At 55.0% G+C, this 27,098-nt stretch overlaps 1 protein-coding gene across 3 annotated transcripts in view; it reads right to left on the bottom strand.

Annotated features, from left to right (window-relative positions):
- Window positions 1-25,820, bottom strand: part of LOC105472281 (Rho GTPase activating protein 23) — a 95,281-nt gene extending 69,461 nt beyond the window's left edge. For 2 of the 3 annotated variants that reach the window (XM_011725386.3, XM_071083036.1), the window contains exon 1: window positions 16,878-17,034. In XM_011725386.3, coding sequence (XP_011723688.1) covers window positions 16,878-16,940 — 63 coding nt within the window. In that variant the 5' untranslated portion in view covers window positions 16,941-17,034. Of the gene's footprint in view, window positions 1-16,877; window positions 17,035-25,679 lie in introns of those variants that run through there. The other variant, XM_024789894.2, reaches the window with a different exon arrangement.
- Window positions 25,821-27,098: the final 1,278 nt, after the last annotated feature.

Below are 27,098 nucleotides of genomic sequence, written 5' to 3'. Positions count from 1 at the left end.
GAGTGCTTGTTGAGTGCTTACTGTACTCCAGGCATGCTGCTGTTAAATGCACTAACTCATTTAACAGCAGAACAACCTCTGGAAATAAAGGTGGCACACAGCACCCACCACCTGGAACTCCTGGCTCTCCACTGGGTCGGGTGCTAGGCAGGGAATGCTGGGGTGACCTGCAGGGGCACTGAGGCGTGGGGACAGGGAGGCTGGTGAGAAAGTGACCACTGTCCCAGCATCAAGGAGGCTAACACAGACTAAAGACCACACTTGCCATTGGTACTGGCCCTGACCCTTTTCTGGCTGTGTGACCTCAAGATCATCACTCAAGGTCACTCAGTTTTCCTTATTTCTTCAGCTATGAAATGAACACAGGGATAGCAGCCTGACAAAGTGGCTGAGAACCAAGAATTAGGTGTTATGGCCCCAGCCCTCCATCCCCGCATTGGAGCAGACTCTGCTTCCTAGATGTCTCCGGAGTCTGCTCACTTCATCACACCATTGCCCTGCTCTAAGTGGCGGTCACCTCTCTGGTATCTGACAGTCCAGATTGATTATTTTAATATTATGACCACCAGGCCTTGTGGGACGCGCCTTGGTCCCCACACCCACCACGCCCTCTTCCTCTATGCTCTGGCCACCCTGGCCTCCTTCCAGCTCCTGTGAAGACCAGGCACCTTTCCAGCCACAGGTCCTTTGCACATGCTGCTTCTGGAATGCAACCCATGCCCTGATTCACTCCTACCCACCCTGTTGCTCTTAGCAAAAATGTCACTTCCCCAGGCACACCTCCTCTGGCCCCAGACCAGGTCAGTTACCTGTGCACCCTCTTGTCAGTGTCTGTTTATTTATGAGCTTATTTTGACCAACATCTCCCCACAGGGCTGTGGGTCCTGGAAGGCAAGGGCCATGTCTGCTTCGCTGGTGGTCAGATCCCTGGCTCCTGGCCCAGGGTGGGTGCTCTGCACACTTGTTTCTGAATGTTGAGGAATGAATGAGCCTTTCCTCAGAGAGTTAGGGGTAACCAGAACCCTGTCCCCAGGAGGGGTCTAGTAGAGGCAGGGACTGCTTCAGATCTTTGTCTTTTTATATCCCCACCCCTTCCTCAGAGGGAACCAGATCCAGAAGTCGGGGGTGCTGGAATAAGGAAGAAAGGGGGGCCGGGCGTGGTGGCTTATGCCTGTAATCACAGAACTTGGGGAGACAGAGGCAGGAGGATCCCTCGAGCCCAGGAGTTTGAGACCAGCCTGGTCAACATGGTAAGACCCCATCTCCACAAAAATAAAAATAAAAATTAGCCAGGCGCCATGGGGCACGCCTGTAGTCCCAGCTACTTGGGAAGCTGAGGTGGGAGGATTGCTTGAGCCAAGAGTTCAAGGCTGCAGTGAGCCATGATTGTGCCACTGTACTCCAGCCTGGGCGATGGAGCCAGATCCAAGCTCAAAAAAAAGGAGTGGGGGAGAAAGGGGTGGGGAGAAAAGGGGGAGCTGCTTCAATCCTCTTTGCAGCTCTGTGCCCTCACCCCAGCTGGCCACACTCCAGCCACGAGCCCTCCTCGTGGGTTCTGCAATGTGCCACACCCTTGTCCTGAGACTCAGGGCCTGCTCCCTGCATCCAAGTTCCCCTCTCCCTGGACTATAATACAGTGCCTGCCTGCCCCCTCCCCATCCCCTTTTTCCCTTGACTCAACCCTTACCCTCCAGGTCTTGACTTTCTGAAATGCTTGTCTAACTTAGCAAGCTAAGGAATCTGTCATGGTGCCACAGCTAATGTCAGCTCGGGAATGAAAATACGGGCAGAGCCCAGACTCAGCCACCTCATTATGCACCTCATTACCACCGGTTTCTCCCTCCAGGCCCCGCCCTCTCTGGGGCCTCAGTTTCCCTATGTGGGCTCTTCCATGACAAGGGACTTGGATATCTGTAGATTTCAGGAAGATTGGTTGAGAGGAGGGAGGAGGGGAAGGGGAAAAAAGAGAAGAGGGGAGGGAGGGGAAGACAACAGAGGGGCCTCGGGCCAGCCAGACATGAGAAACGTCAAGTATGTGAAGTACGCCAGCCCTGAGCTATGAATAGTGCAGCAGGCTGGCAGCCCAGGTGGGCCTTTCTGCCCTTCCCATGGGAGCTCTGCACAGGGGGCCTGAAATGGGGAATGGGGCATGAGCTGAGGAGGCACACTTGGGGACAGAGCAAGGGGTGTTGTCACGCAAATGAGATGCAAATACACAGCAGCAGGCAGGTCTGATTGGTGGATCCCTGTGGGGCTGGGAGCATAGGCTGAATGGTCACTCAGCAAAAGGCAGTGAGTGCCCAGCCTGCAGCACAACCCAGGGCCTCTGCCCATCCGCACTGCAGCCCTGGCAGCTGCATTTCCCAGGCTTGGAGGTCCCTTCTGGTCACTAGTGGCCAAAATCCTACTGATGCTGTGTAGCCTCTGGAGGCCTCTAAAGGTCGTGGTAAGGCTCTGCCTGCCCCAGACACCATCCCTGACCACCCCGGAACCAGGTCAGCCTCTCCTCCTTGGAGCTCCCAGGTCTGACAGACAGCTGAGCACCTGGAAATTACAACATCCCCAGTCCCGGCCTCTAGGTCCCTCTCCTCATCAGTGATCCCGGCGGGACACACACTGGGCTTAGGGGCTGGAGGCCCAGTTCATGGCCCCCGTCCGGCCCCTTGTGTGCCCCCAAAGAAAGCAGTCACCTTCAGAGCCGATTCCTCTTTCGTTCATTCTAGGACTGTTCACTGGGTACCACCAACGGCCTGGCACTGGGCTGGGGGTGGCAGTGACACAAGGGAAGATGAGTCAGAGGCCAGGTTTCGGGTCCCAACTGCATGACCTTGGTCAAGTCCTTTCCCTCTCCATGCCTCAGTCTCCTCAGCTGTAAACTGGGTCCTGGAGAGGACTCAACGTTGAGTGTCTGGCATGTAGAAGTTGCTTAACAAATCAGTTCCGTAGTCCGAGGATTTTCAAAAATTAACAAAAGCAGTCCCTGATTTTATAAAACCAAAGAGACAGACATGCAACAAATGAAGGTGCTATAGGGCATAGTGTCTAAAAGTTCCTAAGCAGAACCTGGGCACAGTGGCTCATGCCTGTAATCCCAGCACTTTAGGAGGCCGAGGTCGGAGGAGCACTTGAAGCCAGGGGTTAGGGATGAGCTTGGCCAACATGGTGAAACTTTTTCTCTACCAAAAACACAAAAAGTGGCCAGATGCAGTGGCGTGTGCCTATAGTCCCAGGTACTCAAGAGGCTGAGGCAGGAGAATCGCTTGAACCCGGGAGGAAGAGGTTGCAGTGAGCAGAGATCGTGGCACCGCACTCCAGACTGGGCGACAGAGCAAGACTCGGTCTCAAAAAAAAAAAGTTCCTAAGCAGGATTCAGAGGAAGCTGGTTTGAATCCTGACTCAGGCCCACTTCCTATCTGTATGTCACTGGACAAGTTACCAACCTCCCAGAGCTTCTGTTTCCACAGATATTAAATAGAGATAATCCATCGCCCGTGGGATTGTTGTACAGATGAAAGAGACGGTGTGTGCAAAGTGCTCAGCACAGCAGTGTCTGGCCCTGAGGGCTGCAATACATGTTTGCTATAACCAATACTCCCATTGTTATTATTATTGGTGGACAATGCAGTGCCCAGTGCTGTGGGAACACTCAGTTCATCAGTCAGCAGCGTTCTAACAGGGCCTGGCCTAGAGGCTGGATATAGAGCAGTGAACGAGACAAAGTCCCTATCCTCGCGGGGCACAAGGTCTAGTGCGCAGAGGAGGAAGTCATGATATATTTGAGTGGTGGAGGGAGGTTTTACAGAAGATATTTGAATTGGGCATTGAAAGAGGAACAGGAGTTGGAGAAATGGAAAAGGCAGAGAAGGCCCTTCTAGACAAGGGAAAGAGACGGCACAGCAAGTTTCTGGAAAGGGGGAGAGGGTGACATATTCTCATTCTTTCTTTTTTTTTTTAGACAGAGTCTCACTCTGTCGCCCAGGCTGGAGTGCTGTGGTGCAATCTCGACTCACTGCAACCTCCACCTCCCAGGTTCAAGCGATTCTCCTGCTTCAGCCTCCCAAGTAGCTGGGATTTACAGGCACCTGCCACTACGCCCAGGTAATTTTTGTATTTTTATTTTTATATTTATTTATTTATTTATTTTGACACGGAGTTTCGCTCTTGTTGCCCAGGCTGGGGTGCAAAAGTGCGATCTCGGCTCACTGCAACCTCTGCCTCCCAGGTTCAAGCGATTCTCCTGCCTCAGCCTTCCTGAGTAGCTGGGATTACAGCTACTGTGGTGGTATGAGCCAACACTCCTGGCTAATTTTGTATTTTTAGTAGAGACGGAGTTTCTCCATGTTGGTCAGGCTGGTCTCGAACTCCCGACCTCAGATGATCCACCAGTCTCAGCCTCCCAAAGTGCTGGGATTACAGGCGTGAGCCACCGTGCCCAGCCAACATATTCCACTCTTATCCTGCCCTTCCAACTGTACCTCCAGTTTCATCTCTCATCTTCTTTCACCTGGTCTGCTGCCTCCACTGCCCCAGACCCTTGTGTGGCTCCGAAGTAGCTATGGGAGCAAGTCAGGATCCTAGCATGGCATGAGGGATATGCCCTGATGGGGGAGGGAAGGAGCGGGATCTGGTCTCATTGGCCTTGCCAACCTGACCTCCTCCCTGTACTCTGAGCCTTGTACTCATCAATCTCTTAAGAGGCCAGGCTGGTTCATGCCTCCTTGCCTGAGGTAATGTTGGGTCCCTCTGCCTGGTATGCCCTTCTCTCTCTTCTCCTCCATCCCTTTCTTGTCCCAGCAAACATTTTTTTTTTTCTTTGAGACGGAGTCTCACTCTGTCTCCAGGCTGGAGTGCGGTGGCGCAATCTTGGCTCACTGCAACCTTCACCTCCCGGGTTTAAGTGATTCTCCTGACTCAGCCCCCCAAGTAGCTGGGACTACAGGCACATGCCACCACGCCCAGCTAATTTTTGTATTTTTAGTAGAGATGGGGTTTCACCATGTTGGCCAGGATGGTCTCGATCTCTTGACCTCGTGATTTGCCTGCCTTGGCCTCTCAAAGTGCTGGGATTACAGGCGTGAGCCACTGTGCCCAGCCCCAGCAAATATCTTTTAAGCTTTGGTAAGCCTCATCTCCCCACAGTGAAGCCTTCCCCTGAGAGCTGGAGCATCTTTGGAGGAGGCAGGGGCTCAGCCATTTCATTGACAGAACCCTGGGGTCCCCCACGCCACTCACGAGCAAACCCAGACTCCACACTGAATCACAGAAGACACAGAGAAGCAGAACTTAATCTACATCTCTCTGCACCCACCACCCATTACATCTGTCCTCCCCACCCCTTCGTTATGCCAACCTTTGCTTGGATTTCAGGGCTCAGCTGTGGGGAAGAGGGTCTACCTTCCCTGGGTGAGGGGTGTCCTCCCAGCTCTTTGTTGTCAGAGAATATAGCAGTCACAACAATGGCAGACCTAGGATTCTGAAAGACCCAGCTTTAATTTTTTGGGGAGGGTGAGGGTGGATAGGGTCTTGCTCTGTTACCCAGGCTGGAGTACAGCGGTTCTATTATAGCTCACTGTAGCCTCGAACTCCTGAGCTCAAGCAATCTTCCCAACTCAGCCTCCCAAGTAGCTGGGACTACAGGTGTGCACCACCACACCTGGCTAATTTTTTAGAGACAGGGTCTTGCTATGTTGCCAATGTTGGTCTCAAATTCTTGACCTCTGGCTCATGCCTGTAATCCCAACACTTTGGGAAACCAAGGCAGGAGGATCACTTGAGCTCAGGAGTTCAAGACCAGCCTAGGCAACATACGGAGACCTCCACCGCTACAAAAAAATTAGCCAAGCATGGTAGCGTGTGCCTGATTGTGCCACTGCACTTCAGCCTGGGTGACAGAGCAAAACCCTCTCTCTCAAAAAAAAAAAAAAAAAATCCTAGCTTCAAGCAATCCTCCTGTCGAAGCCTCCCAAGTCTCTGGGATTACAGGTGTGAGCCACCGTGCCTGGCCCAGCTTGAAATTTGATGCTTGGTGACCTTGAGTGAAGTTATTTGCCCACTCCAGGTCTCAGTTGTTGCATCTGTAATTATACATCCCCCTTATGACGGCACTTGAAAAATTGATCAAAAAGGATTTCACTATAGAATCCTCAGGTTAATGATAGATTTGGAAACAGGAGATGAAAGAAAGGAGATTAATCATATCACCAACTGGTTTTTAACCAATCCCTATGGCAATTCTACCCAGCTTCCGGCCTCCAGCTTTAAACTCCTGTTAACGCCTTTGTGACCACATTCACTCTCCAGTGATTACCATGGTGAAGACACTAGCTTGTGTAGGCTGCAGGTCCGTCTCCCCAGTCAGACTGGGCCATTTTTACATTAATATTTTTGGCAGGGGGCCCCTGAGGGGTGTTCGGTACTGGTAGATCGGGTGGATGCAAATCTTAGAACTCATGGTTATACAATCTTTGTGGAGACTTTTTGTCTGGCGGTAGGAAAAGCAGACAAGGAGGCCCTTGAGGGCAGGGTTGTGTCTCATTCATCCAGGTCCCAAGAGAAAGCCTGGAACGCAGAGAGCAAGCAAGCACCAATCACCACTGACAGTGGGTTCCATTCGGCTCCGGCCCAATGCTGGACTTTCCCGAGCCCTGGGCCTCCCATGCTGGGGTCAGGTCGTTCTCCTGCCCCAGGCTGAAATTAGGGAGACAGCAGGAGGGGCGCTCTCTGCAAGCCAGGCCTGGGAATATCCTCAGCATCCCCAGACCACACCCCGTCTCTCAGATAAGGCTTTCCCTAGCACTGGGGGTACCTAGGCCTCTAGGCCACTGGAGAAGACAAAAGTCCCAGTGCGGAAGGAAGAGGAGCTGTTTCTCTCTCACTTTGGCAACCCCGGCCTGGTTGTGTGGTCCCCATTTTCTGCCTCCTACCCTCCCCTCTTGCAAACATCCCCCCTGCCCACCGCACCATCTCCTGGGCTCTGGACCCAACCTCAGTTGTCCCCCCGCCTTCCTTGAAACATCTAGGTGCTGTGTGGGAGGAGCACAGTGCCAAGGCTTCATTAGAGCTAATGAAGTTAAGCTCTGCGATGCCACTGCAAGATACAGTGCGCAGACAGCCTCCATCGCAGCCTGGGGCCTCCGCCCCCTCCTCCGCCTCTCTTGGGGAGGAGCCCAGGGCCACACCTCCAGAAGAGGAAAGGAAGATTTATAAGAATCTTCCCAGGCCAGGCGCAGTGGCTCATGCCTGTAATCCCAACACTCTGGGAGGCTGAGGCAGGCAGATCACCTGAGGTCAGGAGTTCAAGACCAGCCTGACCAACATGGCGAAAGCCCATCTCTACTAAAAGTGGGTGCCTGTCATCCCAACTACTCAGGAGGCAGAGGCAGGAGAATTGCTTGAACCTGGGAGAGGTTGCAGTGAGCCGAGATCGTGCCATTGCACTGCAGTCTGGGTGACAGAGCGAGACTCTGTCTCAAAAACAACAACAACAAAAATCTTCCCTAGTACAGAGAGTGCCTGGAGGCCAAAGAGAGATCGGGTTCGGGGGCAAGAAGTAGAAACAGCATCAGAGCGGGGGCAAGATTCTCCCTTGGGCCGCGAAAGGCTCCCCTGTGCATTGCTCAGTCCAAAAGCCTGGGGTCCCTCTTTCTACTAGGATCTTGGGAACTCACCAGCAGGAATCATTCCTTCTTCTCCTTTTTTTCATGGAATCACCGCAGGTCAGACCTGAAGGAACTCTGGGCACTTCTCTACAACCCTCTTATGACAACTCAACAACCCGAGGCCCCTTCCTCCTCCCACCTGGCATGCATCCTCTCAAGCGATCCTCCTGCCTCAGCCTCCCGAGTAGCTGGGACTACAGGCGTGAGCCACCATAGTCCCTACAGTCCTAACCGCACAGGGCTGGCTTCCTTCCACTCTTGCTGGTCCTTTCTTCTGTGCTCTATCCCCTTGGACTGTCCTTTCTTTAGGCCTCAGTTTCCCTATGAGGCAAATGGAGAGACAGGGAAGGAGGGTGGCCTCTGATATTCCTCCAGCTGAAACAAAGGAAGACGTCCCCTCTCTGGATAGCTTTCCTCCTCCTTCCGTCCCTTTTCAGGAACAATACAGAGTTCCTCCACTTTGAGCATAAGGGAGACTCTACGGGGGACCCTCTCCCTCCAGCCTTTGGGGACTCTCAGGATCAGGAAAAGCTCTAGATTGCCCAGGTCCCCACCTCTCCCTCCTCCCAAGAGCTCTGAGTCTGGCGCCCACACCCGATTCTTTCCAAGCTCTCACACTTTTGGGAAAATCAGAAAGGAAGAAGCAGCTGTTGATGCAGGAAAACAGAGCCAGACAGAAGTCAGATTGGAGACAGAAACACTCTCGGGCCAGAATGAACTCGGCCCCTCCCTAGGTGGACCCCAACTTGGGGCTAAGGCCCCTTGAGTGGTTATCCTCCCACATGGCTCCCATGCGGTCCCGCAGCCCACCACGTTCCTCCGGCCCACACACCTCCCACCAGCTTCCCCACCCCGAGAGGCCAAGGCAGGTCTGTTTCTGTCCCTCAGGCCTCAGCCTGTGGGTCTCAGTCATCCCCATGTCCCGCCCCACGCTGTCTCTCCTCCCAGGGATTCAGGCTGAGCTTTGAAAGGGTCACTGCAAAGAGGACCTGCCTGCCGAGGGCCTAGCCAGACCCAGGGCCAACTCCTCGGCCAGATTCCCGGCGGCTGGGGACAAAGGCCCCACTGTTCCCCGACCCCCGGACGCCCCCAAATGCACTGGGCATAAGAAGTCTTTCTTTCCCCAGTTCCGCTCCTTACGGGCCCGGGCTCCTTGCCACCGGGAGTAGCCCTGGCTCCTCCTCCAGGAGAAGCTGGGGGGTTGGCGGGACAGGGAATTACCAGTTTCCCCACCGCCACCACCATACACCCAAACCCCTTGGGCACCCAGAATGATGAAACCCAGCTGGGTGCGGTGGCTCAAGCTGGTAATCCCAGCACTTCGGGAGGCTGAGGCAGGCGGATCACCTGAGGTCAGGAGTTTGAGACCAGCCTGGCCAACATGCTGAAACCTTGTCTCTACAAAAATAAAAACATTAGCCAGGCATGGTGGTGCACCTGTAATCCCAGCTACTCAGGAGGCTGAGGCACAAGGATGATGACCAAACCCTGGGGCCAACTTTAGGACCAGTGTCCCAGGACCCTCTCTGTTCCTTAGCCACCAAGCCCTTCCTGGGCCTAGAATACAATCCCACCTTTTCCCACCTATCAGAACCATACCCACCCTTGCAGTCCTCCTCCAGGCAGCCTCTCAGGACTACCTATCCTCTGAAGAGCCTCACAGTCCCAGCCATAGCAGCCAACCCCTGACGTTCCCAGAGGCTGGGGACATCTCTGCCTGCTCTCCCCAGTGCCTCACAGTAGGAAGTAGAATTCACCTGCTCCTCTAATTTCCTATCATATAGTGCTGATGCCAAAGCAGGGCCCGGAAAGTTTCCTGTGCCAAGGCTTTCCTGAATTCTCTCTAGTGCATATCATTCTCCAGCCTGTGCTTGCCTGGACCTCATTGCACCTCCAGTGATGGGGGCCTCATTACCTCCAGAGGCAGATCACTTTCTCTTTAGATTACTCTGACCGTAAAGGTCAGTACTTTTTACTGAGCCAAAAGTGCATTGTTCTCCTTTCTATCCATTGATTGTTTTTTTAATAATAGTTGCTACCAATAATTGAGATGACTAAATCTCAGCCACTTTACCAATATTACCTCATTTAGCCCTCTCCATAATTTTGAGGGATTATTTCAGGGATAAGAAAACCAGCCAGGTGTGGTGGCTGACACCTGTAATCCCTACACTTTGGGAGGCCAAAGTGCAGGGATTGCTTGAGTCCAGGAGTTTGAGACCAGTCTGGGCAACATGGCAAAACCCTGTCTCTATAAAAAATACAAAAATAGAAAACTTAGCTGGGCATGGTGGCATGCACCTGTAGTCTCAACTACTCAGGAGGCTGAGGAGGGAGGCTCACTTGATCCCAGGAGTTCAAGGCTGTAGTGCACCAAGCTCACACCACTGCACTCCAGCCTGAGCAACAGAATGAGACCCTGCCTCAAAAGAATAAAAGAAAACCGAGGCTAAAACAATGAAGCAACTTGACCAAAGGCACACAGTGAACAAGGAGTACATCTAAAATTTGGATCTCAGCAGGCTGAAGGCAGGCAAAGCCCATACACTCTACCTGAGGATGCTCCTGCCTCCCAACCAACTGAGGGCCATGCCAGGCTCAGGCCTCATAGCTCCAATGATTGGCCTGTCTAGATTAAACGGTGGACCATATCTCCCTCGGGGTCCTCTTTTTTTCTAGCCAGCTCCTCTCCTTTTTCAGTAGATGAGGTGTGGCCTGCAGATAGTGACTAACTAGTTCTTTTTAATTTTTTTTTTGAAATGGAGTCTTGCTCTGTTGCCCAGGCTGGAGTGCAGTGGTGCGATTTCAGCTCACTGCAACCTCCACCTCCCGGGTTCACGCCATTCTCCTGCCTCAGCCTCCCAAGTAGCTGGGACCACAGGCACCCGCCACCACACCTGGCTGATATATATATATATATATATATATATATATATATATATATATATATATTTTTTTTTTTTTTTTGAGACGGAGTCTCGCTCTGTCACCCAGGCTGGAGTGCAGTGGCCGGATCTCAGCTCACTGCAAGCTCCGCCTCCCAGGTTTACGCCATTCTCCTGCCTCAGCCTCCCGAGTAGCTGGGACTGCAGGCGCCTGCCACCTCGCCCGGCTAGTTTTTTTGTATTTTTTAGTAGAGACGGGGTTTCACAGGGTTAGCCAGGATGGTCTCGATCTCCTGACCTTGTGATCCGCCCGTCTCGGCCTCCCAAAGTGCTGGGATTACAGGCTTGAGCCAATGCGCCCGGCCTGATTTTTTGTACTTTTAGGAGAGATGGGGTTTTGCCATGTCAGCCAGGATGGTCTCCATCTCCTGACCTCGTGATCTGCCCGCTTCGGCCTCCCAAAGTGCTGGGATTACAGGTATGAGCCACCGCGCCCAGTCTCCTGACTAGTCTTTTTTTTTTTTTTTTGAGACGGAGTCTCGCTCTGTCTCCCAGGCTGGAGTGCAGTGGCTGGATCTCAGCTCACTGCAAGCTCCGCCTCCCGGGTTCCCGCCATTCTCCTGCCTCAGCCTCCCGAGTAGCTGGGACTACAGGCGCCCGCCACCTCGCCCGGCTAGTTTTTTGTATTTTTTTAGTAGAGATGGGGTTTCACCGTGTTAGCCAGGATGGTCTCGATCTCCTGACCTCGTGATCCGCCCGTCTCGGCCTCCCAAAGTGCTGGGATTACAGGCTTGAGCCACCGCGCCCGGCCCTCCTGACTAGTCTTAATTCAAACCAACAAATGGGGAGCAGAGGGGTCAGAGAGCAAGAGGTCATCTGCCTAGGTGCACAGGGCTTTGAGGAGGTTTCAGATGTCCCTGGGCCTAAGGTTTAGGAATGGAGGGAGGTGGCCAGAAATCCAACACCCCCTTCTTGCTCTTCTTTGTTTTGTTTTGTTTTGTTTTTTGAGACAGGGTCTCATTATGTTGCCCAGGCTGGAGTGCAGTGGTGCAGTCACGGCTCACTGCAGACTCGAACCCTCCAGCTCAAGTGATTTTCCCACCTCCACTACCTGAGTAGCTGGGACTACATGCTCAGCTATGGTTTTTTGTTTTTGTTTTTGTTTTCGTTTTAGACTACATTTTGCTCTTGTCATTAAGTCTGGAGTGCAATGGCATGATCTTGGCCCACTGCAATCTCCCTCTCCCGGGTTCAAGCGATTATCCTGCCTCAGCCTCCCAAGTAGGTGGGACTACAGGTGTGTGCCACTTCACTCAGCCAATTTTGTACTTTTAGTAGAGACAGTGTTTCACCATGTTGGCCAGGCTGGTCTCAAATTCCTGACCTCAGGTGATTCACCCGCCTTGGCCTCCCAAAGTGCTGGGATTATAGGTGTCAGCCACTGCTCCTGGGCCCAGTTAATTTTTAAAAATGTTCTGTAGGTATTGGGTCTCCCTATGTCGCCCAGGCTGGTCTCAAACTCCTGAGTCCAAGCAATCCTCCTACCTTGGCTTCCCAAAGTGCTGGGATTACAGGTGTGAGCCTCTGTGCCCGGCACCAACACCCTTTCTGTGAGAGTTAGAGAATTGATAGTTAGGACAGGCCCTGCCCCAAACCAGGCTTTGTCTAACCCTCTAACTTCAAAAGGACAGAATCTTCCACCACAAAGTGATGCATTGAGCTGAACATCTCAGGGCCAGAGAGGTGAAAAATAAACAGGCCTCTTGATTCCAACCTGTAGTTTTTTTTTCCCACGTGCTCTTTCTTCAGCACCGACCCCTCAGAACTCTGAGGGAACAAGAGAGGGAGGGAGAGCCAAAGAGAAGCCAAAGACTGGGGAAGCCCCTGGTGACCCCTGCCATGCTTCAGTGTGGGCGAGTGGACCTTCCCTTCCTCTCTAGGTTTGGCTCAGGCACTGTTGTGAGAAAACAAAGTGTGATAGACCTCCAAGCCACCTTCCCAAGGCCCCAGCACCCCCACTTCCAAAGGGATAGGCTATAGAAGTCTGTGGTTTTTCCATACACACTGTCCCATTAGTCATGAATTAATTCTTTTTTTTTTTTCAATCTTTTTACTTCATGGGCCAACGTAATAGCATTATTCGTGAATTCAGTCATTTGGTCTACAAACATTATCTGAGGACTTGCTATATGCCAGGCTCTGTGGACACCGAGACAAACATGACACCTCTGGGGCCCCTTGGAATGGGGTTAAGAACATGGCCAACTCTTCAGCTCTGCCACTTACTTGCTGGGTGGCCTTTGGAAGCTATGGTATCTCTTTGTGTCAGTTTTTTTTTTTTTTTTTTTTTTTTTGAGGAGTTTCACTCTTGTCACCCAGGCTGGAGTGCAATGGCGCAATCTCGGCTCACTGCAACCTCTGCCTGCCTGGTTCAGGCAATTCTCCTATCTCAGCCTCCCAAGTAGCTGGAAGTACAGGCGTGCATCACCACGCCCGGCTAATTTTTTGTGTTTTTAGTAGAGATGGGGTTTCACCATGTTGGCCAGGTTGGTCTTGAACTCTTGACCTCAGGTGATCTGCCCACCTCAGCCTCCTAAAGTGCTGGGATTACAGATGTGAGCCACCGTACCCAGCCTGTGTCAGTTTCTTAATCTGTCAAGTGGGGTGATGGTAATATACCAACATAGAGGTAAGCACTATGGAAGGAGTTGCTATTATTATTTTTCTTGGCCTCAAATAACTCCTGTCTGGTGGGGTAGATGGATATGAGATGGACCATCACAGTGTCAGGGGTAGAGCTGAGCATGGGGCGCCCTGGGAGGCCACAGGCGGGGCTGTTCCCTGGTTTGCACTTCACAAACATTTATGGAGAACTGCTCTGTGCCAGGCTCTGTGCTGGCCACTGGGGACACAGAGATGAACAGGACACATTGTCCACTCATCCCCGCTCCTCCCTGCCCTCCCCTCTCCCTCTTGGAGCCCAGTCCAAGAACCCTGCACTGAGGGGGGCCACGAAGGACAGAACCAACCACAGAGGGAAAGGCATGGCCTGGGAGCTGGGAGTCAGAAGATGGGTCCTTATCTGCCAAGGCTGAGGGACCTTGGGCACTCCCCAGTCTGTTTCCCCACTGTAGCCTAAGAGAGTTGGACATGATGACCCCTTTGGTCCTCACCCACTCTGACAGGTGGTAAATACACCCCACCCCAAAAAGGGCTTTAAAATCTCCCCAAAGTCCAGCCCCAAGGCCATCTCAGCCTGATGTCCCACTGAGGCAGTCGGGGAGGAGATGCCCGCCTGGCGCAGACTGGTACTGCCCTGCTGACAAACTGGCACAATTTCACAAGAAACAGGGGGGCCTGGATCTAAAGGCGGGTTGTTTGAAGGGGGTGCGGGGTGCTAGGGGAAAGGCAGCACCAGCTCCCACAGGCCCTATTCATGTCTCTCTCCCGAGACGGTGAGAGCAGGATCATTAAAACCGGGCTTTGTCCAAATCCCTGACCAAGCCAATATCTCACCTTTGAACCCCTGCAGCCAACAGAGCAGGGCTTGATGCCCCTTTGGAAGGAAAACACCAGTGAACTGAGCCCTGGCCGAGTGCTATAGGCCAGCATGGGGCAGGGTGGGAAAGATTGGAGGAGTAAAGAAATAGAACAGAAGACAAGCAACCAAGCTGTAATCCAGCCAGAAGCTGACCTTGATCTTGGGCTGTGTACAGAATGGATACAGATTTGGGGTGGGAGTGACAGCGGTACACAGCAGGTCCTGAGAAGCCAGATAGTGAGGGTGAGAGCAAGACCCTGGAGCCAGACTGCCATGTTCCTACCCTGGCTCCACAGGGCACTGGGGGTGTGATTTGGGCTGCAATATTAGCTGTCTGTGCCTCAGTGTCCTCAACTGTAAAATGGGGATAATAATGGTATCTACCTCTTAGTGGTATTGTGAGGATCAAATGAGGGAGTTTTTATAAATCCTGGCCAGGAGTTTTTGCTGTCTGTGTATTAACTATGAGCTACACTGTGAAAGCAACTCCCCTTCCTTAAAAACACATTTTTTGTTTCCAGGCACCAATGCTCATTTGAATATATTTGCTGGCATATTTGATATCTCCAATGACCATCTCCAGATTTCTACATTGGAATCCAACTTACAAGAATCCACCTGACCCACTATACTGCTGGAAACTTCCCTGCATGGCTAGCCTGGGATGCTGCGGGTCACAAGCCCCTCCCTAGAAGTTCTCCTGAGTATCTAACTGCAGTCCCTCACATTATAACTTCTTCCACACTGCTGCTTTGTAGTCTCTCTTTTAACCTTGCACATCAAGAAGTCCTTCTGAGTATCCCTGCAATGAAGGATGAAGCAATCTACTACCCACTCCTGCACTGCTCTGCTCAGAACGAGCACCCTCCCTCACTCCCACTCCCATCCATGCCAAGAATGCTGCACTTCTTCCCCATGAGCCCAAGGTCAGCCCGAGGAGAGGGGCACAAGCACGGGGTCTCTTCCCCCCATCCAGTCCTCCTCTGCTTGGGTTGGGATCCACGCAAGCCTGACCCATTGCTGTAGTCAGACACCTTCCTAATAGCTTTACTCCCCAAGCTTCATCTTGTGCCCTGACTACCTTCAAGTGTCCTGGGTTCTTGCCTGGGCACTCTCACTACATAGGCTCAGACCCTCTCTGTGAAATGGGACACCAGCACCTACCCTGCCCACTCCCATTCTTCCTGTTTATTATTATTGAGGCCTTTAAATCCAGCATTGAATGTAGAGGATTTACTGCTCCCACGGTTCCCAAGAAGAGGTCAGGGCCTCAGGTGCAGGATCTTGGAATTCCCAGCCACCTTGGGGTGGACCCAACCACACTGTGGGCAAGTGGAAGACACTGGGGCTGGGGACCTTTGGGCTGCCTTTGGAGGTGAAATGACTGGTTATATAATCGAGATTCAAATCGCATGCCAATGAGTACATGGCAGTGAGAGCCGTCACTTTGGGGAACGGGGTCTGTTGCCCTGGCAGAGGGGAGAACTACATGGGATCAAAAGCCACTCACCCCCAGCTAGGCTTCAGGGTTGGGGTGGAGACAGAGAGGGGTGCAGGGGATAGAGATGAAGTATGTGTTGTTGGTGGGGGACTGAATCCAAGGGACTCATGCTTAATGACCTCCACCCCCACCCCCCGTCCATCCTGAATTTCAAGTTCATAATTAGGAAACACACTTTGGCTGAAGGGAGTCCGGGAGAGATGCAGATTGAGGGAGAACTGAACACGTCCAGCAACCAAGGAACACACCAGTCTCCGAAAGAGTTGCAAGCAGCAGATCCCACCTTCAACACTGCCTGGAAAGCTGGGGAGGAGAGTCCCCAAGTCTTTCAGCCCTGTCTAAAGAGGAACAGGCCTCAGCCCAGGCCTTGACCTCAACCTGGACCTCAGGGAATTTCTTTTCCGAGCTCAGGGAAACTGTTGACCTGACAGTGTTCAACCCTTCAACTTAGGAGCAGGGAGGCCTGCTGGGGTGCTGCTGCAGGGCGGGCAGCTAGGCTCAGAGGTAAGGGAATGACCCTAATGGGGGATGGGGCCGGGAGGCCCCTGCTGGCCCCTCCCCAGACTCAGCAGCTGGCAGATGAAAGAACCCAAGCAGAGCAGCCCAGCGCTGAGTAATGCCCCTGGCACCCCGCGCTTTGACCCACCCACAGCCGGTCGGAGAGTGCAAAGGGGAGGGCAGCCGCGCCGGCAGAGCCGGGGGTCCCAGGCCTGTGTCTATAACTTCCCCAGGACCCAGGAGGGTGGCGGAACCGTGCCTGGCAACCCGTCCCGCAGTCCGACCCGGCAGGGGGCGAGTGTGGCGCGGGGAGGGGGTGTTCGGACGCCTTGGGGGAGGACGTCCCGCTACGGGAACCCCCTCCCCCACTCCCTCTCCCTCCAGCTGTGCCGGGCCTCGCCAACGGAAAACGAAAACTCGGGCAGAGGAAACGGCGGCAGGCGCCCCGCCTGACAAACCCGGACAAAAGCCGCGGGCCTCCCGCCCCCGCTGCCCAGCCGCTGGGGACCTGGCACCGCCACCCGGGTCTGTGCCCCCTGCCCTGGCAGCCCCGTGCCCGTCCCGGCCCCTTGCCTACCTTCCTCCTTCCCGCCCCTCTATCCCGGACAGCTCTTGCTCGGGCCCCCTCCCGGGCCTGCCACCAGCTGAAGCTCCCCGCAGCGGTGCCCGCGGTGCCCGCTCCCACCGTGCGCCCCAGGCTGTGCAGGGCGAGCGGGGTCGCAGCGACCCCGGCCTGGCCGCCCGCTCCCCAGCAGCTACCGGCCCCGCCCACTTCCCTGGCCCAGCGTCCTCACCTGTGGGGGCCGGGGCTCCGGGCGGGGCGGGATCCCGACCAGGCAGAAGGCGACTCCATTCATCGGGTGGCAGCGGCGGCTCTGTGGCCAGGGCACTGCTGGGGGCGCCGGCAGGGACCCGGGAGGGGCGGGGCCGGGGGCGGGGCCCAGCGCGGTGTGGCTCCCCCCCGGGGTCCGCCCCCTCGCCCCTCCCCCTTCCCACCACCCACCCCGCGCTCCCTTCGGGGTGAGCCGGTGGCCTAGCTCAAGGGCCACAGACCGGCAACTGGGCTGAGGCAGGGACGAGGGCTGCCTGAGAGTTGAACGTCAGAACCCAGCCTGGGGAGAGAGGCGGTCTCCAGGAGACGCCTTCCCGGCCTCCAAGGGACCGGCCCAGATAGAGGGCCATCCAGGCCCAGGAAAGAGGACAAGGGCACCGAACCCAGAACTAGCACAGGGACAGGGAGGGAGGGAGAGGGAAGCAAAGAGAAACAGCCAGCCAGAGATGGTCAGAAACAGAGATCCAGAGACCCAGAAAGAATGAGAAAGGGAGAGACAAGATAGAGACAGCGCAGAGAGAGGCAGAAAAGGTGAGAAACAAAGATGAGGAGACCCAGGATCAGAAAGAGGGGGAGACAGAAAAAGGCTTAGAGGCCTTCTTCCCTTTAGAGACCCCTAGACATTGAGACACGAGGGCAGATTTAGTGCAGGGGGCGGGGAGACAGGGTGCCCCTCAGTGTAGGGTAAGCCCCTTCCAGCCAGAGTCTCAGCCCAGGATCCCAGAGAGGCAGGGGGGTCGAGGATAGAAGAGAGGCTGGCAGGTGCCTCAGACCTTCTGACCCCCACCCAGCCTGTCTCGGGGCTCAGGCCATGGGGCCAGCCCACAGTCCTGCTCTGCAGTGAACAGCAGTGACAGCAGAGGCTCCCAGTCACCAGCACCCCACAGCCACCCTTCTTGGCTTCACTCTGACCTCGGCCTAAAGAGATGCTCTGGTCCTCAGCCAGCTTCTTTCCTTGTCCCCCAGAAGGACCCCCTCCAGCCCAACTCCTGACAGTCCAGGGAGGGACAGTCCTTCTGTCTGTCTTTCTTTTTTTTTTTTTTTTTTTTTTTTTTGAGGCAGGGTCTCACTCTGTCACCCAGGCTGGCGTACAGTGGCAAGATCTAGGCTCACTGAAACCTCCGCCTCCCAGGTTCAAACGATCCTCCTGCCTCAGCCTCCCCGAGTAGCTGGGACTACAGGCCCATGCCACACTGCCAGCTAACTTTTGTATTTTGGTAGAGATAGGGTTTCACCAGGATGGCCAGGCTGGTCTCGAACTCCTGACCTCCAGTGATATCCGCCTGCCTCAGCCTCCCAAAGTGCTGGGATTATAGGTGTGAGCCACCACACCTGGCCTTGTCCTTCATTTCTAGAAAATAGCTAGAAAATTCTTTCTACTATCTAACTCCCATTCTTCCTGCTTCTTACTTCCTACAGCTTATGCTTACCTCTTTCCCATGCCTTTTGCAGTTGAAGTGGCTTCCATATTCCTTTCCCCAGATTATGTAGAAAAGAAGGCAGAGGATAAAATAGGACTTGGAGAGAGGAGGCAGTGAAAGCGGGAAGGCCAGCTGTGCCTGCTGGAGTTACCACCTTCCTTGGACAAAGAGATCCCTGAGAGCCAAGCAGCCCCAACCCCCACCCTTTTACCCTTGATCAGGGTTGGGAACTCAGGTCTTAGAGGGGTTGGGGTGCCCCAGACAACAATTAGGCCATCCCTACTCCTGTGAACCTGAGGAATGAGATTCTGACTGGATTTTAGATCATATGCTTCATTTAATGTATTTTAAATCCCCTGGTGGTCAAGAGAAAGGGATTCTGTTTCATAATAATGGAGGGGCAGTTAAATGACTCCTCTCCCTTCCTCATCCCTTTTCATCAAGGTCATGTGCAGCCAGAATTAGCCTCCACTTCTGGAAAGTCCTTCCTGCTGTCTAACTGTAATCTGTCATACTCCCTGGATTTTCTTGCTTAACTTTCAACCAGGTCCCTGTTCCTGCCTCTTTCTGTCCTGTAGCTCCAGTGGTCCAACACTTGTTGCCACCTTGGCTCAGAGGTCCTTTCCTCCCAGGATAAAGGGTTCTCTCTGTGAGGGGGAAGGGTTGGCATCTGAAATCAGACTGAACTGAGGCCATGGGGGAGGAGGGAGGGTGGTGGCCCTGGGGTGCCCCTGGCTCACTTTTTCCAGAGCCTGATGCCCTCAGACCCTGCAGGAGGGGGTGAGAGGAAATGAGCTCACACTGACCGGCAGGCCAGGCGAATTCCTCCCTCCACAATGCACTGCAGAGCCTCCCCCACCGGCTCCCACTTCCCAGAAAGTGCGGCTCTCTCCCCACCCTGCTGCCCTTCCCACCTCTTCCTGCACCTTGACCTGCACCCCCACCCTGTCCCAGCCCACCCCATCCATCTTCTCTAGCCGCTCTTCCTCCTCACCTTCCTCTCCATTCCGGCTCCCCTTCCTCTCTCCACACTCCGGGTCTCACTTCATGCATCCTGCCATCCGCCCCAGCACCCACCGTATTCCTGTACCCTCTTTTTTGGGGTTTGGAGCCATAGAGCCCAACATGGGGAGAGTCTCCCTCATTGAGGACCCTCCTCATACTCCCCCTCTTTCTAAATTCCTTCCCCAGCCCAATCACCATCCTTCATTCACAAAGGTCTACTATGTGAGGGGGTAGAGGAGACGAGGGGGTGGGGTAGTTGACCCTGGGAATACAGAGGTGAGGCCTAGATCCTTCCCTTGAGGGGCCTGGGTCTTCTCCAATTGTGACTCTAAAGAACCGCCAGCACAGGAGCACATACCACATTCGGCTGGAGAAGCAGAGGAGGCTTCCCCAGGAGGTGCCTTGAGCTTCTTGGGCTTCGTGGATGGGGCAGGGGAGGGTGGGAGTAGGGAAAAAGGCCCTCCAGGGAGAGGGATGCTTAGGGTGAACCAGGGAGGCAGGAGAGAGCAGGCTCCGGCATCGGCATTGTGGCTGGGGCCAAGTGGAGGGTGCCTGTGGGCAGGAAGCATGGAGGGATGAGGAAGGAAACACAGGCGGGGGTGTGATGGTGAAGGGGCTGCCCAGAGGTGCTTCCAGGCTAGCCTGGTTTGGGGCAGGGAGCTGAAGCAGCGATTTTGCCATGGCCACCATGGCACGTAAGGGGAACAGGAATGGAGGGCAGCAGGCAAGGGGATTCTGGGAGAAATATACCAAGGCAAGGGGCAGGAGCCACAAACAACAGAGGCTCTGGGACTTGGTGAGCAGGAGGAAGGAAATGGAAGAGTCCAGGGCAAGGCCAAGGCTTGGAATATCAGGTTGTCTAGGGTGTTCACAGAGAGAGGGGACAAGCCAGGCACAAAGTCCTTTGTATGTGTGATCCCAGTTAAGCCTCACAAAGGCCTGTGAAACAGATCTCAATCCTCATTCTATGGATAAGGAAAATGAGGCCCAGAGAACTCAAGTATCTTACCCAAGGCCACACAGGATTTGAACCCAGGCATTTGGGCTTCAGGATCCACACCCTTAACCAGCAGGCTATGAGGCTGGTGGAATTGTGACAGGCTGCTTAAACCCTGGGTCCTATCTTCTGGAAGAGAGGCTTGAGTTAGAGACTCTGGTAGTCCCTGAGACCAGGGGTGTGGTTCAGATTCTCCAGGGAGAGTGAAGAGTCGGAGGAACCCTGGCCTAGGAGTAGGCAGAGAAGGAGGAGGTAACAAGGACTGGGAGGAAGCAGACAACCAGAGAAGGCGGCACTGTGCGGGGCAGAGACAGCAGCCTCGGGGGCCAGTGGGTGTGGGGGTCAGACTATGCAGGGAGGAGGAGCCCCAGGGAGGAGGGAGTGGAATCTGCCCACTGAGCATTAACAGGAAGGGACAGGCGGGCGGCACAGGTGGGTGTGGACAAGGCAGGTGTCTGTTTGGGTGGGGAAGACGTCAGCAGGCTGTTGGGTTGAGGAGCAGGTGCTAAGGAGAGAGAGCCGGAGGGGACGCAAGGAGGGCATGATGAGCGGACTGGAGGAAAAAGTATCTGGAGGCTGGGGCTCCAGAGGAGGAACCCGGGTTTATGATGTCCTCAAAAGAGCACCGAATCAAGAGTCTGAAGACCTGGGTTCAAGTTCGTGCTGCACCCTCCCCGCCCCCGGAAGCTGTATGACTTTTGAGAACAAGTACATTCTCAGAACCTCAGTTTCACTCTCTGTAAGATGAAAACAATAAGGCCTTCTCGGTCTGCCTCTGATTTGAGGCTCACATTTGACAAAGAATCTGAAAAACTCGGTGAGCTGAAAAGGAAAAACCATAATGTATGAAAGGTGGGTTATGGGGCACGGGCACCTACACCTGGCCCCAGTTCAGGCCCTTCCACCAAAGGGGAAAGAGCATCCCCTGGTGGAGAAGGACGGCAGGGCAGGGCTAGAGGGGACAGCAGTTCTTGCACTTTCATGGCTTCAACCCCCAGGTCCTCTACTTGTCCCCTACAGGCAACATCCCCACCCCAGTTTGTATCTCCAAAGGGAGAGGGGCCTCATTTAATCAAGTCAAAAGATATTTATTGGCCAGGCGCAGTGGCTCACATCTGTAATCCCAGCACTTTGGCAGGCCGAGGAGGGCAGATCACTTGAGGTCAAGAGTTCAAGACCAGCCTGGCCAACATGGTGAAATCCCATCTCTACTAAAAATACAAAAACTTAGTTGGGTGTGGTGGTGTGTGCCTGTAATCCCAGCTACTCAAGAGGCTGAGGCAGGAGAATTGCTTGAACTGGGGAGATGGAGGTTACAGTGAGCTGAGATCATGCCACTGCACTCCAGCCTGGGCGATAGAGCGAGACTCTGTTTCAAAAAAAACAAAAAGCAAAAACAAAAAATTAGCTGGGCATGGTGGCACGTGCCTGTAGTCTCAGCTACTTGGGAGGCTGAAGCAGGAGAATCACTTGAACCCTGGAGGCAGAGGCTGCAGTGAGCCGGGATCGTGCCGCTGCAGTCCAGCCTGGGTGACAGAGCAGGATATCCTCTCAAAAAAAAAAAAAAAATTATTGAGCACCTAGTCCATGCAAACTGCTGTGTTGGCTGGTGGGGAGGGAACCGTCCCCATATTCCACGGAGGGCAACAAACACAGCAAAGGGTGCCTGGTATGGTGCTGAGGTGGTGGTGCAAGCACAATGTTGAGCAAAACAAGAAGGAGCCTCCACTGACTAGGGGAGGAAGAAGGGGTCTTGGGAGACAGGCAGGGTTTGTCCTAGACCTCAAAGCCCTTACTAGCAAATGTCAGAGAAAGGAGGGAGAGGGTGGGGCGCAGGCGCTGGCCACAGCCCCAGACATCCCATAGAATGAACCTCATTGAGCATCTTTAATGATGGAGGGTAGGGCAATGGTCCACTCAAGATGATGCCAGTTCCCACTCATCCCTGGTGTCAGGTCCCCTGGGAATCCTGTGAGAAGAATCCCACCTGAACACCCCTCGGGGAGGGAGGCTGAAGACTCGTGGCCAGGCTGGGGCCAAAGAGCTCTGGTAATCTGCCAAGCAGCTGGGGCCTACGCAGGAAACCTCTGGACAGCTGGCTACGGTGGGAGCAAGAGGCTGCGGTTTCTCTGGGCTGGCAGCAGGGTAAGCAATCCATGCTCAGCGAGGCCCCATGTCAGGGCAGGAGGTGGCCGACAGAAAATCTACCCCTGCCACTCTGAACTGGCCATCTTTAGGGAAACCAGGTTTGGGAAACCCAGCCCAGCAGGCTCTTCACTGTGTAACACCCCATCAGGGAAGGCCAGTGGCATGGACCATGTGTATAAGTGAGTGTGCGCAAGGCTCAAAGATGCCTTACAAAAACCATGCTGTTGCTCAGCAGGGGCTTGCAAACACCAAGACAGAGAGGAAAGGAATTAAAATACGTTGAGCACCCACTATGTGCCAAGCTCTTTATAAACATTATTTCATGTAGTCCCCATGACAACACTAAGGTAGGGATTATCGGCCCCGCTATGTAAATGAGGAAACAGGCCCAGAGAGGCTAAGTAGCTTGTCCAAGATCCCCCAGCTGGGATTCAGGATTCCAGCTGAAGTCTGATGTTGCTCTTTCTATCAAATGATCCCTCTGGGAAGGGTCAGGCCAGGGAGTTCATTCCAGCTCAGGATGCTAAATTCTGCGGTTCTACATAGGGCTTTTCAATTCTTCCTGCTTCTGCTCCAGGCTCCCAGGCCCTGCCTAGCCCCACCTGGTCCCTACACATCACTGCACATGGGACCCACCCTCCTCCCTATCTCCATTTTGCCCTTCTGGAAGGGAGGAAGGAAAGGAGCAAAGAGGAAAGAAGGGGAACATAGAGGAAGGGAAGAGAGAGGAAGCGAAGGGGAAGGGATTAGAGAGGAGGCTCCCACCTCCCCATCGAAGCTCTGGAAATCCCCCTGCAGCTGCTCCCCTCTCCTCTGTCTGGCCCTGAGCCAGCCCTGGGCGGGAGTGTTGGGAGTCAGATGAGAAGAAAAGAGGGGCGGGACTGACCACAGTGAGGCAAGCCCCTCAGTCCTGGCACTCACCCCACCCAGCAGTTCCAGCCCCCGTGAGAGATTCCAGGCATGCTCCCCTTTAAGGAAGCCCTCCATGCCAAAATCCACACATACCAAACAGACACATCGGCGGCTCACACACTATAAAAGGATTCTTTGCTTTACAAGAGGGCTCAGCACATGGGAAACTTAAAATAGGAGCTTCCCCTGGTGCAATGAAAGAAGCTCTGATTTCAGACGCAGTCCACACACACCATGCTTCCGGCGCATCCAGAAAGCTGGGCGTTAACCACATCAGCCTAGGCACCTCGGAGAGTGTGCCGATCATCAAAGTCCATGTCTGTGGGCAGAGACCTCACAGTCCAGGGGACACGCTGAGCTGCTGTGCTTGGCAGAGGTGTCCTAGGACTAGAAAGGACCAAGAAGCCACCACTCGGCATAGCTGGCAGATTTCACAGCAGCCCAGAGAGGATGAATGTCTAAGGCTTCCCAGTGATTCTGTAATGGAGCCAAGGGCAGAAGCCCAATGTCCTGACTCCCCTTGATGCTTCTCCTCCCAGGGGAGGCGACAGGGGAGCAGGCTCTGGTCTGTCCTCTGGGAAAGGGGAAGTGGCTGATTCCTAGAACAGTTCCAGAGGGCTGATGAAGGCCGGTGATGGGCAGATGGGCTATTTGGAGGAACAACTCAGGCTGAGCTGCAGGCCTGGTGAGATGCATTTAGGATTCTCTAGACAGGAAGTAGTAGTGGCCCCTAGCCCTGCCCCTCCTTTTAAAAAAAATCCAGGTGAAATTCACATAACGTAAAATTAGCCATTTTACAGTGAGCAATTCAGTGGCATTTACTACTCTTCCCTCCCTCCCCGCCCTACCACTATTTTTGTGTTCAGTCAGTTATGACAATAGCAGCCAGGCCTGGTGCTCTGGGGAGCTGCCATTGGCCATTTAAATTAATGCCCAAGATGCCAAACAGGCCTGGAAACTGGACCAGCCACAGCCCCGCCCCAGACTCACACCCAGCCCAGGGAGGATGCCCAGAGCACTTTATGCCTCCCACTGCCCCTCTCCAGCCCCCCAAAACTTAGGGTCACCCCTTCCGCAGACTCTATCTCCCCCTGACTCCTCACCCTCCACTCCTCCTCACCCCTCTCCTCACCACCATCACAGGCCACCCACGGGTCCTCTGCCAGAGTGACAGGGGGCCTGTGCTCAGCCTGGAGGGGAGGGTCTCAGAGCCAGGGCTCCCAGCCACTGCTTTAAGCAGAACAGCCCCAAAAAGCCTGGGCCAGGAAAAGAGGGGAGTTAGGGCGGCTGAGCACTGAAAGGCATACCCCAGACAGAAAACCCATCCCACCTCTCCAGACCCCACCCGAGACCTCACCCCAAGTGGGGGTTGGGAAGGGAGTAAGGCAACCCCTGGAGCAGCCCCCTCACTCTGCCCCCCATCAGGCTGCTGGCCTGTCTTAGATCAGGGGGCTGCAAGTCAGGATAGAGCCCCTTGCTCACCAAAGGGGACTGGCCCGGCTTGTCTGGGATTTGCTGAGCTCCGTGAGGGAATGAGAACTCTGACCAGAGCGGGTCTTCATCCCCGCCCGCTGAGCCCAGCCCACACTCAGTGTAGTCTGATGGAGCCTGTGTGAAAGGAAGGCATCACCCACCTCCTAAAACCTGGCTGGGGCTGCAACTCTGCCTTTGGGGTGCATTTGGAGAAAACCTCCTAGCCCACCCCATCTTTTCACTGACATGAAATGGTGGCAGCAGCTGCTGCAGCTGCTGCGACCGGGAAAGGGGGGGAGCTGGGATGGAAGAAACCCCTTGATGTGTAGGGGGAGGGGACCAGTGTATCTTGAGGTCCCACCAGGAGGGACTGGGGGTCAACGAACCAGTAGTCATATGGCACAGAGCCCACCCACTCCTTCGTTCTGCAGAGCCTGTAGCCTTCTTGGGCTTGGGTTCAGGGAGCAGGGGCTGTACCCTTACCAAGTGGGAATGGGGGTTTCTCAGTGTGGGTGATCTCTTTCTGGAAAGGGGGTGGGGAGAGAGGTGTCCTCTGCACACGCCTCCCTGGGTGTCAGTGATAGGGGAGTACTAGTGTGTGTGTGTGTGTGTGTGTGTGTGTGAGAGAGCTCTGTGTCACATCAATCCCATCCCTCCCCCAGAGCCCCCGCCCCGACCGGAGCTCCATTGCCCCAACCCCTCCCTCGGTGGCGGCCCCTGGCGCTCGACGAGCCCACCTCGCCGGGTCACAACGCCCGCAGCCCTCCCTCCGCTCTCGGCAGCGCACCCACGCCCAGCGCCCGCTCACCTGCTCCATGCTGGGCCCTGCTATGCCGTCCTCGCCGCGCCGGCCCCGGGGGGCGCAGGCGGAGGCGGCCCCTCCATGCGCCCTGTCCGGGCAGCTGCACCCGGCGACCGCCAAGAGCAAGGAGCGCCTGGTGTCAGCGCCCGAGCCCCCTCCCCGCCCCGCCCAGCCGGCCCCGCCCCTCAGCCCGCCCCCTCCCCTCCTCACCCCGCCCGGCCCGTGGCAGCACCGCGCACCGGCAAGCACACGCGCTCACACGCAACTGCACAATCGCACGCACGCACACACTCGAACACACACACAACGCGCACCCGAACCGCGCACATTCCGGGCTCGCCCGCTCCTGCACCCCCTGTTCTGCCAGTCCTGGGGGCGCTGCTAGGGGAGAGGAGACCCTTGCAAGGGAAGCCCCTTTCCTCATTCCTGAGGCTCATCGGAGTCAGAAGGACCCCACCTCATGCTACAGGGGCCAGAGAGGGGCTTGCCCGCGGTCTCACCGCACCTTGGCAACAGAGCTGATCCCATGGCCCAGACCAGGCTGACGACCCGGCTGACGACCCGCTGCAGGGGGTGACTGACAGCAGGCCAGAGACACCCAGAGCACTGGGATGCAGGGAGACTGTGCCACCCCCACCTTGAGATCGCTGTGGGAACAGGGAGCTGTTGCCAACACCCAGCCTACAGCTGAAGGTGTTCTGAGGCCCTTGGCTGAGTGTGGGAAAAAGAGGTGGGGATTCCTGTTGCCCACCCAGTGAGCCGTGTTCCTGGCACTTGCCAAGCAGGAGGAGGGGGCTGGTCTGTTGATCCACTCCCAGAGAAGGGGGATCTGAACCCCCAGATACTACTCAAGAACCTAATGTGTGGGCAGTGGGGCCACCCGCTCTGGTGAAGACCAAGGAGATGGCAAAAAGACACCTTCGCCCTCTGACACCCTCCATCGGGGTGGCTCCTGACCACCCACTGCCCTCTGTTCTGCCTCTGACAAGGCAGGGCAAACTGAGAGGGGCATCACATAAATGGCCACGTGAGAGGTGGGCACGCTGCCCTGGGCAGGGATATGCGGTCCCCAGTGGACAGGGGTAGAAATTAACCTGCCCTGAGGTGGGCACGTTGCCCCGGGCAGGGGTACGCAGTCCCCAGTGGACCGGGGTGGGAATTAACCTGTCCTGAGGTGGGCAGTGGGGTGGAGGCATTTGGTGTACAGGGACTGGCTGCCCACACCCCCTGGGCCAATGCCCAGGCTGGCATGAAGGTGGCTTCACCACTTTTCACTGAGCCCTGGCCTCTTTGTTAGGCACCAGAGGATGAGGGAGAGGGGGCGGGAAGCTGAGATGGGGAGAGTTAAGATCCTCAGTGGCTCAGACAAAGGGGGCTTTATAGGCTGGGTGTGGGGGGCATGTTGGGGGCAGGGAGACAGGAATG

The sequence above is a fragment of the Macaca nemestrina genome, chromosome 17, assembly GCF_043159975.1.
Source record: "Macaca nemestrina isolate mMacNem1 chromosome 17, mMacNem.hap1, whole genome shotgun sequence".
NCBI lineage: Eukaryota > Metazoa > Chordata > Mammalia > Primates > Cercopithecidae > Macaca > Macaca nemestrina.
Note: the sequence above shows the minus strand (reverse complement) of the source record. Positions and strands in the feature narration are given on the sequence as shown.